The 14,486-nt window shown below is 43.8% G+C and overlaps 1 protein-coding gene across 41 annotated transcripts in view; it reads right to left on the bottom strand.

Moving 5' to 3' along the window:
- Positions 1–14,486, bottom strand: part of CYRIB (CYFIP related Rac1 interactor B) — a 144,704-nt gene that overhangs the window by 70,677 nt on the left and 59,541 nt on the right. For 3 of the 41 annotated variants that reach the window (XM_069600990.1, XM_069600989.1, XM_069600960.1), the window contains exons 1-2: positions 11,193–11,994; positions 10,613–10,747 (exon numbers count right to left, since the gene is read on the bottom strand). The exons of 29 other annotated variants lie outside the window; for them this stretch is intronic. Coding sequence is in view for 1 of the 12 variants with exons in the window: in XM_069600960.1 (XP_069457061.1) it covers positions 10,613–10,657 (45 nt within the window). In the remaining 11 variants the exon portion in view is untranslated. Of the gene's footprint in view, positions 1–10,612; positions 10,748–11,192; positions 12,131–14,486 lie in introns of those variants that run through there. 9 more of the 41 variants (XM_069600988.1, XM_069600970.1, XM_069600998.1 and 6 more) reach the window with 9 other exon arrangements.

Raw genomic sequence — 14,486 nt, 5'->3', positions numbered from 1 at the left:
GTCCCACTTACCAAAGCCTATTTCCAAAAGGCTTCAGCTTCTCAGTTTTAGGCATCAACCTACTTTTACCCAGTACCAACTCAGAACTAGTGCCAACATGCCTAGCGGATCATTCTACATTTCCAAGTCTAAATTCATGTACACTTTAAGACAAAAGAATGGAATACATGAAGCTGATTTCTCTGTACTTTCAAAAACAACTTGGTAAATATACTTACTTAATATCAGAACACACTAAATATTTAAGTCAAAAGAAGTTCAAACGTAACAATCTTCAGCAAGGAAAGTCAGCTTTCAATACTCCACAAGAATGCTTATTGACAGAAAATAACTGAAAAGGACGATTTAGAAATTACAAGTTGATAAAACTTGTTGTTAAGCCCTACCGCTTAACAACAAAACAAATATGAAAACTGCAAGTTTAAGCCTCTCTCCAACTAACTACACTGGCCTCTCACTCTCCTATAACTACACTATCTCAAAATCTAAAGAAAAAGAAGCCTCACTTACAAACAGTGTGTTTGCGACCCAAGCTGGCAGGGAGTAATTACAGGGCTGCGCTTCAAGCCAAACTTCAACTTTTTCTAGCTGTGTGTTCTTAAGCAATCATATCTACCTCTCAGTCCTCAGTTTCTTCATCCGAGATAATGAAGATCACCTATGACTCATGGTTTTGGGGCAAGTTTTTAAATTAAGTTTAATAATATTTGGGCTTCCCTTGTGGCTCAGCTGGTAAAGAATCCGCCTGAAATGAGACCTGGGTTCGATCCCTGGGTTGGGAAGATCCTCTGGAGAAGGCAAAGGCTACCCACTCCAGTGTTCTGGCCTGGAGAATTCCATGGACTATACAGTCCTTGGGGTCGCAAAGAGCCGGACATGACTGAGCAACTTTCACTTTCACTTAATAATATTTGTGACTGTGTGTGCAAGAATTCTCCAGGCCAGGATACTGGAGTGGGTAACCTCTCCCTTCTCCAGGGGATCTTCCCAGCCCAGGGATCGAACCCAGGTCTCCCCCATTGCGGACAGATTCTTTGGGCTCCAAGTATTTTGTGAAGCTCTTAGCAAAAATTCTGTCACACTAGAAGCACGAAACAAGTGCAAAAAATAACATCAGTGGTAGTGATACCACTCTGTCTAACCCTATCAGTGACGGAAATGCCATCAGAACTTGTCACACATAGGACATCCAGGGGTGGAAGTAGCATATGCAGTTGAGGGTGTAGGGAAGGTTTCACCTTTCAAAAATCAAACATATTAACAAAAACAAACAAGAAATAAACACACCACCCTTATGGCAGAAAGCGAAGAAGAACTAAAGCGCCTCTTGATGAAAGTAGAAGAGGAGAGTGAAAAAGTTGGCTTAAAGCTCAACATTCAGAAAACGAAGATCATGGCAGCCCATCACTTCATGGCAAATAGATGGGGAAACAATGGAAACAGTGACAGACTTTATTTTCTCGGGCTCCAAAATCACTGCAGATGGTAACTGCAGCCATGAAATTAAAAGACCTTACTCCTTGGAAGAAAAGCTATGACAAACCTAGACAGCATATCAAAAAGAAGAAACACTACTTTGCCGACAAAGGCCTATCTAGTCACAGCTATGGTTGTTCCAGTAGTCATGTATGGATGTGAGAGTTGGGCCATAAAGAAAGCTGAGCCCTGAAGAATTAATGTTTTTGAACTGTGGAGTTGGAGAAGACTCTTGAGAATCCCTTGGACTGCAAGGAGATCCAACCAGGCCATCCTAAAGGAAATCAGTCCTGAATATTCACTGGAATGACTGAGGCTAACGCTGAAACTCCAATACTTTGGCCACCTGATGTGAAGAACTGGCTCGTTGAAAAAGATTCTGATGCTGGGAAAGATTGAAGGCAGGAGGAGAAGGGGATAACAGAGGATGAGATGGTTGGATGGCATCACAGACTCAATGGACATGAGTTTGAGCAAGCTCTGGGAGTTGGCAATGGACAAGGAGGCCTGGCATGCTGCAGTCCATGGGGTCGCAAAGAGTCGGACACAACTGAGTGACCGAACTGAACTGTAATACAATTTAATATAAACAAAAGCAAAGTAACCCCACTCCTTGCATCAATCTACAACAGTTTTCTCACATTTCACTTTAACGTTCCTGAAATCCTTAAAGATCACAAGTAATTTTTCCCCCAAAATCAAAAGGTATCTGAACATGTTACACATTGCTTTTTAAGTAAATGTTATTAGTTAGCAACTTACCTTGGGGAAAATTAATCCCAAAATTCAAGGAAGTCATTGCATAGAGGTTTGCCCTCAAAAACAGGTCAACCAAATGAACACCAACAAATATACATATTGTATTCTTACTAAATGTTAGCTACCTCTCTAAAGTCAGATTTACTGAAATACAATTTACATATGTTGGGAAACAACTTTCTATAGTTCTGTGTTTTTAACATGCTGCAAGCAGAGGTAATGACTGTCTTTTTGCTCTGGACTATATTTTCAAGGACATCTGTGGAACAAATAGCCTTGAGAGATAAAAACAATGACTCCCTCTAGAGCAAAGGACAGGCTTGCTTACTGCTCATTACAAAAGATTTGGGTTCCCTCAATGAAGGGCTTCTCTCCAATAACACAGGCCACTATGGGTACCCGAGGATCAGGAAATTACACTATTACAAAGCCCGATACTCTGCCTACTGCTGTTAATAACAGAGAGGAATCCACTATCCTTCAGCTCTTACCCAAGAGACTCCTGTCTTCTGCCAGCATCCAGGAAAATGTGGCAGGGAAACTTACTAGCTTGCAAGCAGGATAAGATCTCAGGTGGTCATGGTTCTGGGCAGTTTTGGCAACATGAATGGGATACTGACAGAGCCAGCACTCAAGGAGAGAGGATAAAGGTCCCTGAGGGGAGAGTTCTGGGAAATGAGAAGACACACTGGAATCTCAGAGTTATTCTAGTGGTGGGTGGAGAGAAGGCAGGAATAAGAATCCACTGTCCTGTTAATGAAAAGAGTTGAATTCACGTTTAAAAACTGAGCAGTGAGAAGTAGGATCAAAACTGGGCACTGAAATGATGACTTGGTTGTTACTCAATTCTACCCTGGGCTGGCAGAGGAAGGGATGTGTCATGACAATGGGCAAACAAGTCCTGAGTCTCCAGGTGAATAGCTGTGACTGCTGAGCCAGAGTCCCCAAAGCTAAAATAGACTGCATAAGTAAAAACTACCTTGCTGAAAATAAAGAGCTTTGGATGATGGACTAGAAAGAAGTTCCTTTGGCGGAATTACAAGGGAATGACTAAAAGTGAATGCAAAGCCTTGACTACTGGTACAGAGTTGCTCTCCACTACATGTCCCCTTCTCTCTCTCCCTCTCTACTCCTCCTCCCAAACTCTGCTTTACAGAGGAAAATAATAAGGGATAGGGCTGAGGTCTCCCTGACCCCCAGAAAACCACACATACCCCTCAAAAGCTGGCCAGGAAACTTTAGAGAAGAACTCAAGTTTTACGGCTCTCTTGGATACAGACACCCACGTGGTCACTCTCTGATCTCGTCCCATACCAATTCAGTGAGTAGGGTGTGGGCAGCATTTACAGTAGGGAAGGGAAATGCAGTGACTTATGGCTGAGGCTCTCTGGGCCAATTAAAAGTCCTCCTGTTGTTGCCTCTACATCCATCCTATGGTATAGGATGAACTTCCCCATCCTGTAAGTCCCAGGGGGGACTTTCCCAATCAGGAAGGGTTGCACGCAGGAAAGTGCTAGGACCTTTCGGGCTCCACAGCCCTAAGAACCATTTCTGGTGACAAGTCTCTGTGACTCATGATTTTATTGACTGGAGACTCTGATAAAGATGCTACCTGAAGGTGCCTCTGGGAGGATGGACTCTTCTGCCTCCCTGACACAGCTATCAGGCCAACTGCTTTTGTTAAGCAGCTGGCTACTGGGCTCCTGTGGAAACAGAAAGCCTGACTCAGAGAGGCTTCATGAGTTCCAGTCTGATGCTTCTACTTTGGGGTGGGTCAGCTCATACTCAATGACTAACAAGATGGAGAGTTAACTGAAAATGCGTATTTGAGAATATATCTGGATAGCCTTAGCTCCACAACATCTCAACTTTATATGAACAAGAGGTGGAGAGCCCTCTGGGGAAACTCATCCTCTACTTTACCACTGGACACAAAGTTATGGGCTCAATGGAGCCCACATCTATAAACCCTGTATTGCCAGACCATCCACTGTCAGTACTTGAGCACTGATTACTATCAGTTCTTTCATGGACTTTAGCAAACGCCTCTGAACTTGCTCTGTATTCGGTCTTACTTTACCTTCAATCCATTCCCCAAAAGCTTTGAGAACAATCTTTTGAAAAGATAAATGAGCATTTTTCACCCCCTTTACAGTCCTATAATGGCTTCCTGTGGCCTTTGGTCCAAACTGCCCTGAACCTGTTAACATGACTCAGCCAGCCAGCCTCAGAGCACACTTCCTGTCCACCTCTTTCCCACATCTCCTTCATACCCTGCAGTACTGCCACACAGAACCAGTAACTGTTTGTAAGATGCACAGGATTTTTTTCATCTCCAGGCTGTGGCCTCTCCTTCCTATGTCCATGCATTTCTCCTTTTGCCAGACTGACTAATGGTCCACTCTTCAGATCTCAGTTTAGATGGCATTACAAGATAGGTGTTTATCCTGGCTCATAAGATTGCTGCTGCTGCTGCTAAATCGCTTCTGTCGTGTCTGACTCTGTGCGACTCCATAGAGGGCAGCCCACCAGGCTCCCCTGTCCCTGGGATTCTCCAGGCAAGAACATTCATAAGATGAGGTACCTGCTAAATTCATACTGTCTATTCTCCTGTCTTTGCTTCTACTGTTAAAAAGGGATCACTAACATTTTATTCACTGTTGTATAACCCTGCTTATGTGATCAATAACTATTTGAGTAATCAACAGCAATCATATACCACACATTGTGCCACGTGTAAAAGAAATATATCAAAACAAAAAAATGTTAATGATCATTCAACTTAAAAATGTATCACTTCAATAAAATTACATTCTTCCTCCCCTATTATGCAGCACTGAAATAAATACAAAAATCTCACAACAGTGTTGGGAGGCATGTAGCAAAGATAGTATTATTCATATCTTACAGATAATCTGAGAATATTAACACTATCAGGAAAGAGCAAATCAGGACTTAAATGTTTTTGTCCATACACACTAAAATTTCACACGGAGACTACCAATAAGAGCACAAGTCAAGAACTCCCTGGCGTCCAGTGGTTGGGACTCCAGGCTTTCACTGCTGATGGCCTGGGTTTGATCCCTGATTGGGGAACTCAGATCCCACAAGGCCTATGGTGTAGCCAAAAAGAAGAGTACAAGTCAACAAACTACAAAAGTCCACTTCAAGATGTAGCCAATCTCATTTTCATTTAAATTAGTGCCTTTAATTCTCCATTACCCACATTAAGAACAGAAAAATGGCATAAATAATCCCAAATATAGAAATATAGGAAGCATTACTATAAACAAAGCTAGTGCAGGTGATGGAACTCCAGCTGAGCTATTTCAAATCCTAAAAGATACACTATTACAGTGCTGCACTCAATATGCCAGAAAATTTGGAAAACTCATTAGTGGCCACAGGACTGAAAAAGGTCAGTTTACATTCCAATCCCAAAGAAGGGCAATGCCAAGGAATGTTCAGACTACTGTACAATTGTGCTCATTTCACACTGCTAGCAAGGCAATGCTCAAAATCCTTCAAGTTAGGCGTTAGCAGTATGTTAACCAAGAACTTCCAAATGCTCAAGCTGGATTTAGAAAAGGCAAAGAAATCAGAGATCAAATTGCCAACATTCACTGGATCACAGAAAAAGCAAGAGAGCTCCAGAAAAACATCTACTTCTGCTTCACTAACTATGCTAAAGCCTTTGACTGTGTGGATCACAACAAACTGTGGAAAATTCTTAGAGATGGGAACACCAGACCACCTTACCTGTCTCCTGAGAAACCTGTATGCAGGTCAAGAAGTAATAGTTAGAACCAGACATGGAACAACGGACTGGTTCCAAACTGGGAAAGGAGTATGTCAAGGCTATATATTATCACCCTGCTTATTTAACTTATATGCAGACTACATCACATGAAATGCTGGGCTGGATGAATTACAAGCTGGAATCAAGATTGCAGAGAGAAATATCAATAATCTCAGATATGCAGATGATACCATTCTAATGATAGAAAGCAAAGAGGAACTGAAAAGCCTACCGATAAGGTTGAAAGAGAAGAGTGAAAAGGCTGGGTTAAAACTCAACATTCAAAAAACTAAGATCATGGCATCCAGTCCCATCACTTTATGGCAAATAGAAGGGGGAAAAGTGCAAACAGTGACAGATATTTTATTTTTCTGGGCTCCAAAATCACTGCAGATGGTAACTGCAGTCATGAAATTAAAGACACTTCTCGAAGGAAAACTATGACAAACCTAGACAGCATATTAAAAAGCAGAGATATCACTTTGCCAACAAAGGTCCATACAGTCAAAGTTATGGTTTTTCCAGTAGTACTTGCACGGATGTGAGAGATGGCCCATAAAGAAAGCTGAGTGCCGGAGAATTGACGCTTTGGAATTGTGGTGCTAGAGAAGACTCTTGAGAATCCCTTGGAAAGCAAGGAGATCAAATCAGTCAATCCTAAAGAAAATCAACCATGAATATTCATTGGAATGACTGAAGCTTAATAGGGTTAGGGTTAACCTACTGGAAGCTCCAATACATTGGCCATCTGACGCAAAGAGCTGATTCACTGAAAAAGACCCTGATGCTGGGAGAGACTGAGTCCAGGGGGAGAAGGGGACAGCAGAGGATGAGATGGTTGAATGGTATCACCAACCCAATGGACATGAATCTAAGCAAACTGCAGGACACAGTGAAGAACAGGGAAGTCTGGCAAGCTGCAGTCCAAGGGGCCACAAAGAGTAAGACACAACTCAGCAACTGAACAACAATCCCAAGTAATAATATCTGGGAATATGACATTTTTTTTCTGATGTTTTCTGAAACTGACCTCAGTATTCAGTGTAATTTGGATTATCTGAGAACATGCCAATTTATGACTGAGAGAAAGATTTGGGGGCACAGTGTAGATAGACACAGTGAAAGGTGTCTATCAGTTTAGATTTAGCACAGAGCTGACATAATGCACCAACTAGAACACATCAAGTAGAGATTACTCACAAGGCAGAAAACGACTGTACAGGACTGAAAGCTTCTGAATGCTGTATACAATAGTACCAGAACATCATCTTTTCAAAATAAACTAAAATAACTACAGAAATATATCCTTGCATTAGGTCTTCTACTGAAATAAAATCACCCAGAGTCTTTGAAAACAGCCATTCTCACCCATGGTAAGTACCACAATCAGGATGTGGGGCATGTCACAAGAAATGGCGTATAGTTAAAAGGATCAAAATTCTAAGAATGATTTCCTTGTTTAAAAAATTTTACTAATGTCACTCATTTGCATTCCAATATACTTGTGTGAGTGGGAAAGGGGTGAAGTTACAGCCAGTGGACAGGAAATTATAATCCTGTATATGATCACAGTAGCTCAGACCATAAAGAATCTGCCTGCAGTGCAGGAGACCTGGGTTGGATCCCTAAGTCAGGAAGATCCCTTGGAGAAAGGAATGGCAACCCACTCCAGTATTCTTGCCTGGAGAATCCCATGGACAGAGGAGCCTGGTGGGCTATAGTCCATGGGGTTGAAAAGAGTCAGACACGACTGAGCAACTGACATGTTAACACATATGCTCACAGACAGTAGAGAAGAATGAACATTATCCATCCTGTGTGGCAGGTGAAAATGTTTGGAGACTCACTGTTTTAAGTAAGTATGCCTTCTAAATATACAACATAAAATACAGGACTTCAAATTAGTACTTTGAAATAATTTTAGTGAAGACTACAAGTCACAGAGGCCTGGGTTGAAATGCCAGCCTTCTTGATCCTACTTGGACAAGTTACCTAAGCAGTTTGAGCCTTACTTTCCTAATGCTACTTAAGAATCAACTAGGAATTAACCTACACCTTGCAGGGTTTTATGGAGAATGTGGCACAGAGGTGTTCACTATTACAGAGTAATAATGAAGGGCACAGACCCAGTCCTCTATCTCTGTGTCCCTTCAGTTACCTAACCTTAGTTTCCTAGTCTGTGATACTACCACCTATTAGATTTAGGGTGTTGTAAAGACTAAATGTCTTACAACACTGCCTGGCAAGTAGCACACACTAGGTACGTGTTAGTTACTATTAACATCATTATCATCACCACTACTGAAACTTTAAGTCAACGTGGCCACATTATCAGATTCATTACTTTTCTACTATATGAAAAAATGTTCCTTGAAAAATTAACCTTATTTAGTGTACTGATAATAATATAGGATGAGCTCACACACTCAATTTTTACGCTGATTTTTAAAAACTTTAAATATACAAGAAATTATCTGAATTACCATTGGTCATGAATATTGACAAGATACATACATCAAATATCCATTTTCAGTGAACATATCCCTTCACTGAACTAAAGCATATCACAAACTGATATGTCTATTGTAGTTTCTCCCCAAAGATTTCAAAGCATTTTAAAATAATTATATATAGCAATCCTCAAAATGTACAAGTTACCTGAGAAAATTGCATCTGAGAGCAATCAACATCTTTCTCTAAAACTTTTGCTACATAATTACAAAATGATGTTACAGTCTAACTGTTCCAAACATGCCATTCACTCAATTAGTCAGAACATTTATTGCGTATCCACTGTGCACCAGGCAGGCACTGTGCTAAACCCTGTTATAGTAACAGAAAAGGAGAGACCAAAAGTAACAGTGGGCATGCCACTAACAATATAATTATTTTGAAATTTTGTTTTCCTTAAACAGTGAAAAGAGCAAATTATATGTTCTAACAGTTGAATGCATCAATAATTAATGAGTTAAGTAACCTCATAAAAGTGACAGTACAATATTTTCCCCAAGGAGATGAGGATTAAATGAAATAAAGCATTTGTCTCTACGGCTCAATTACTTACTAAGTAAAGGTAAATGACCACTTTAAATGAGTCAAATAACCTCAAGAATGACACTATTTTTCACCCATTTGAAGGGTAAAGTTTAGAGAAATAAATCTTAAGTTTGCTGTTAAATGTCACTTGGAATCTATCAGAAATAAACTACATTCACTCAGTTTTACTCAGCATCTGAAACTGTATTTTTTGCTGGGGCGACTAGGGTCAATTTACTAATCATGCCTTCCTTTGATCAACCATTTTTTCTTAGGCGAGAAAAATCTACCCTTGATGCAATTATCAAATCAATTTTTATCCTACATTTTACAAAACGAGAGTTTTCTCAAGTAGCTACATAACTGTTAAAGTTTTAAAGAGTTTAAAATATATATATATTACCCAGCAAAATTGCTCTGCAAAAAAAAAAAAGCAATCTTGACCCCAGGTAAAGTAATCTTAGTGCTTAAAGTGGTCATCCAAAACCTGAAAGGGGACAAACAGGCAACCACATTTTTAGTACCCACCTCTCCAGAAGAAAGGGCTGTTAGACAAATGCTATTAATATTGACAGCAACTGTATCAAACTGACACGCAGGAAGGTGCACTTCAGGACTAAGTACCTTCCTTGGAGTTCATTATTATGAACTATGAATGTCGCATTAGAAAAACTGCTGTCATTTCATTTTATGAATGCTGAATCAGGCAGTTTTAGTTAACTGCAACACTTTACAAGCAGGCTATCAAATAAGCCCCAATTACCAAGTTGTTCCAGACACAGAACTTGTGTTTCTATTATTAAGTATAATTAAAGAATTAAAAGGATCAGTTTATTTTTCTTGATACCTTAGTCTAAAACGATCTGCAATAAGTCTCTGAACACCCAAGTGACTGAAATTCCTTGAGCTACACAAAACACTCCTCTGGAATGCCAGTCTTCCAAATGGCAAGACTATAAGAACACACAAATGATACACATTCTCCACATAACACATGAAGGAGTAAAAAGATTTCAAACTCAATAAATTTACGGGGGGTGGGGGGAGAAAAAGTGGAAACAAATGTCCCAAATCTGTCTTCAACCAGAATGGCATTTTGTAGCAGTGCAAGAATTCAGGCATTTATTTCATTAGTATTCCGCACACTGGGGGACATTCAGTAACTGCTGGTGACAGATGAGCCGAGAAGAAGCCTCACCAACAAACAGTATTAACAGGTAATGTTGCAAATAAGTCATGGAACAGCGGGAGAAGGAATGTGGAGGAGTGGAAAGAGTAACACTCTTCGGCCAAATTTTACATTTAGAGCAAATCAGTCACACGCTCCTCCGGCGGCGGGGGTCGGGGGGGAAGTATTTGGTGTGACCCAGAATAACCAAGAGGTACACACACACACCGCAAGTGCCACTTCCACTACAGTTTGATGGTCATGCATTTGGATAATTATAGTAGAAACGTGTGTTTTGGAAACACAGCTAAGACCACACCCTAGGACTGAGAACCGGGACTTTAAATGCTAAGGATCAGAGGTCCACGCAGCACCTGAGTCGGACGGTCTTGTTGCACAGGTGTAAGGGATCGGGGCATCAACTTCAAGGCAGGTGACCAGGAGGGCCGCGTGTCCGGGCGAGGCGTGGTGGAGTCCGAGAGAAGGGGGTGTGGATCCGGGGACCAGCACTGGGAGAGGAGGGAGGGAAGGCGGCCGCTGATAGAAAAGGAAGGTGGGAGCTCCGGGTCGGGGGGCGACTATCGACGTGGGAGGGGAAAGCGCCCAGGAGCCAAAGGTCACGGGCGGAGGCAGAACTGGGCACGGGAGGGGGCGGCGAGCACGCGCGGGGAGACGCGAGTGGAAGGAGGCAGGGGCGGAGAAAGGCAGAGCCGAATGAATGACCACCCGGGCGGCCGGGGCGCGGAGGAAGGGCCCGGGGCGCCCGCGGAGATGCCGCCGCAGCGCCGGGGGTGGGCGCCGGGGCGGGCCCCCGGCAACGGTGGTGGGGTGGGGGATGAGGAAGCCCCGCGCCGGCCCCACCGCGCCCGCCTCTCCGCCAAAATGGGGTCGCGGAGCAGGCGAGCCAGGGGTGTGAGGGGAGCGGAGAAAAGGGGAAAAAAATAAACCACTCACCCTCCGCGCGAGCCTCCAGGCGCTCTCTCTCAGCCCCGTTCCTCCGCCCTCCTCGAGCCGCGGCGGCGGCTCCTCAGCGGCGCTAGGGGGAGCCCCGGGCCCGGAGCGGGGCAGCGGCGGCGGCGGCGGCCGGACCGGGAGCCCCTCCGCACCTGCCCCTGTGGCGGAGCCGCGACGAGCCAGTCGGCGGCGGCAGCGGCGGCGGCGGCTCCTCCGAGCGGGGAGGGCAAATGACCCGGATGTACAGGGTAACGGCAAGGAGGGGGAAGGGGGAATGCCAGGAAGTGAGGGCGCCGCGGACCTGTCCGGCCGTGCGCATGCGCCGCGCGCCCGCCCCGCAAGGTAAACCCAGTCTTCCTTCCCCGCCCCCTTTGCTCCAGCCCCTCCCCTAGGGGGCGGGGCGAGGCCGGAGACAGGTGGTCGGGAGGGCTCCGCGAGGAGAGGAAGGGGGCGCGGCTACCTTCTCCGCTACCCCGCCCTCCTTAAAGGGGCAGAACCTTAAAGGCCGAGATGGCTTCTGGGTGGACCCGCGTCTTGCACCCTTCTCATTTCACAGATGGAGAAACTGAGGCTCAGAGGTGACAGTGACCTGCCTCAGGTCAGTAAGCTCAGAGATGGCAGAAATTGGAACTCGAGACTCGCAGATCTGGACTCTGCTGAACCCATCAAAGTCGGGCACGCCTTTCCCTCTCTGCCAGGTGCTGATTGAGTCTCAAACTCCAGATACTGCAGATGCGCTTGGCAGGCTCCCCAGAGCCGAGAGGTACACCGTTATCGCCTGCGATGGTATCGTGGAGACGCCCTTGGGAGGTGTTAAATAATCAGTCTGAGAACAGAAATCAGGCGCCACTGGAGACTTGCATGGTGCTACACATAGCACTTTCAGATAAATGAGACTCTGTTCTGGGGTCTGGTCTGGGTAACGCTATCTGATGGACAGAGAAGTTGGATGTGGTAGAGGGCGCAGCTTCTTCATTTTCCCCAAATTCCCCTTTCACTCTGAACATAAAGGTTCCCTCTTTACTTAGAAAACAAGAACATCCCATCTAGTTAGCTCATCCTAACCCCGTTATGAAATTCTCAGATTTTTGTCATTAATGCCAAAGTGTAAATAATGATCGCATCTCTCAGGGATATTTGCAGTTTGACTGCTAAGCAGATAGTAACTATGAAGGTAAATGGTCCTAAACATTTTGAGGTCAAGATCCCTATTGAAAATCCTATAAAAGGATGCACTTTTCTCTCCAGGTTAATGCATACAGGCACATGAACTGCACACAATTTCAGGAAATCTTTGGATCCAGGAAGCCTATCTATGAAACCCTGATTATGAACCCCTATTCTAGTCAAATAGGTAAGATCCCAGTAGTGATCTAGGCCTTACCATAGGTAGCCAAGCAAACACTCCTTGCCCCAGATCCAGAAGGCAGCACTTAACCTTACGTAGCTTTCCGTCTTGCTCTTGAGTTACATGGAGACCAAGTGATATTGGCCATATTACAAAGAAATGTGGTTAAGAGTGTCAGGAGAGAGCAGGTGGCTTTATCAAGGCACACACTAAGGGCAAGAGTCCTAGGCCTCAGACTTTTACCCTAATTATCATATTTAAGGATGATTTGGGGGTCTTACACTGTATCCATTATAATCTTCATCAGTTTCAATGGAACACAGGACGCTGATGTTTTGCAAACACTGATGCTAACAGAACAATCTCCACAATCCAAGAACTCTGATCCATTTGTCTGATACACGGACACCTACTCTTAAATAACTCTGGTCCATATCGACCCACTGTCCTCTGTTTGAACCAGAGAAAGAGTTCTTACACCTGCTCAGTCGAGCTGCCAGCAACCACACACCTGGAACCAAGTCTCCCATGGAGAGCAAGAGGAATCTTGTCTGTAACATCCTCAACATGTGAACATCCAGTTTAGCTCAAGTATCTCCAATTATGTGCAGCTCATTATCCTTTAATTGTGAGGAGCCTCTTTTTAATTAATTATTTTGGCCTCACTCCACAGCATGTGGAATTTTCTCAAATGCGGACTGTACTTTCACCCCTGCAGTGGCAGGGACCACTGGACCACGAGCGAAGTCCTAGGAGCCTCTTCTTTTACACTGATCAGAAATCTGATGCCCATCAACTGTCATTCATTGGTCCAAATTTTATTTCTGGAAAGTGACATAGACATGATGCTGGCCTGGAGGAGCTTACAGACCAGCAGAGAAAACAATCCATTTGATGAGTGATAACTGTAAAATAGAGGATGAGTCCCAAGAGGAGCATAGACTGCTTTTTTCAGAGACACCTTTCTCCTTATCAGCCCTACACACGTTCCTGACCTGTGTAAGCTCTGCCACTATCCCATGTGGGAGGTCCTGGAAGAGGGGACAGAAAACAAAAACCTAGGAGAAGTGATTAATTTGCTCTTCCACGATCCCTTCTTCATCCTTCTGCATAAATGTAAGCACATTTCAGCTGTGGTCAAAGTCTCAGGTTGAAAAAAAAAGAGGATGCAAAAAAAGATGTTTACATAAAAGTACTAGGCTCTAATGATGATTTAACCATGGTGGCTTGTTAGCATTTTTTTTTTTTTTGAATCCTTAGTATATGTGTCAGGCACTGTACCAAAAGCCCTTGACTTGCATTTCCTCTTTTGCTTTTTACAAATTCACTCCCTGAGTCATTCAATCAACACAGTTTTGTCCCTCTACTGTGTCCCAAGCACCATGTTGAGGGTTTAGGGTAAAGCCAGTAAGTCATGTGGTTCCTGTCCTGGAAGGGCTCAAAATTCAGTAGAGGGAAGGGCTATAACCCCACAATTACAACATGGCATAATTCATTGTAATTTCGGAGGGTGGAGCAACTAACCCTCCCTGGAATGGCTGTGAAGGCTTCAGAGAGGATGAGCTTGGTCTTGAAGAGATGGGGGAAGGGCCAAGAAGGAAAGTCACATGGGCAGAGGAAGGGGAGGTCATGACATGCTTGGGGGGAAGACTGGGTGGTTGGAAAGGACCTCCTCAAACACCATCCTAAGGAGTCTGAACTTGCCTCCGGAAGGCAACCACCAGTAAATAAAAGCTTCTAAGCAAGGGAGAGACATAATCAGATGTGTTTTATATCAAGATCACTCTGACCACAGTGTCCAACGTGGACTACAGTGGGAGAGAGAGGAGACCAGCAGACCAGAGAAGCTGTTGTGAGGTCCAGGCGAGATACAGTAAGAGCCTGTTCTAGGAAAATGGCAGTGGAGAGAAAGAATGGACAACAGAATTGAGATATTTACTGATATA

Source organism: Ovis canadensis, chromosome 9 (assembly GCF_042477335.2).
Source record: "Ovis canadensis isolate MfBH-ARS-UI-01 breed Bighorn chromosome 9, ARS-UI_OviCan_v2, whole genome shotgun sequence".
Classification (NCBI taxonomy): Eukaryota; Metazoa; Chordata; class Mammalia; order Artiodactyla; family Bovidae; genus Ovis; species Ovis canadensis.
This window is presented reverse-complemented; position numbering and strand designations above follow the sequence as displayed.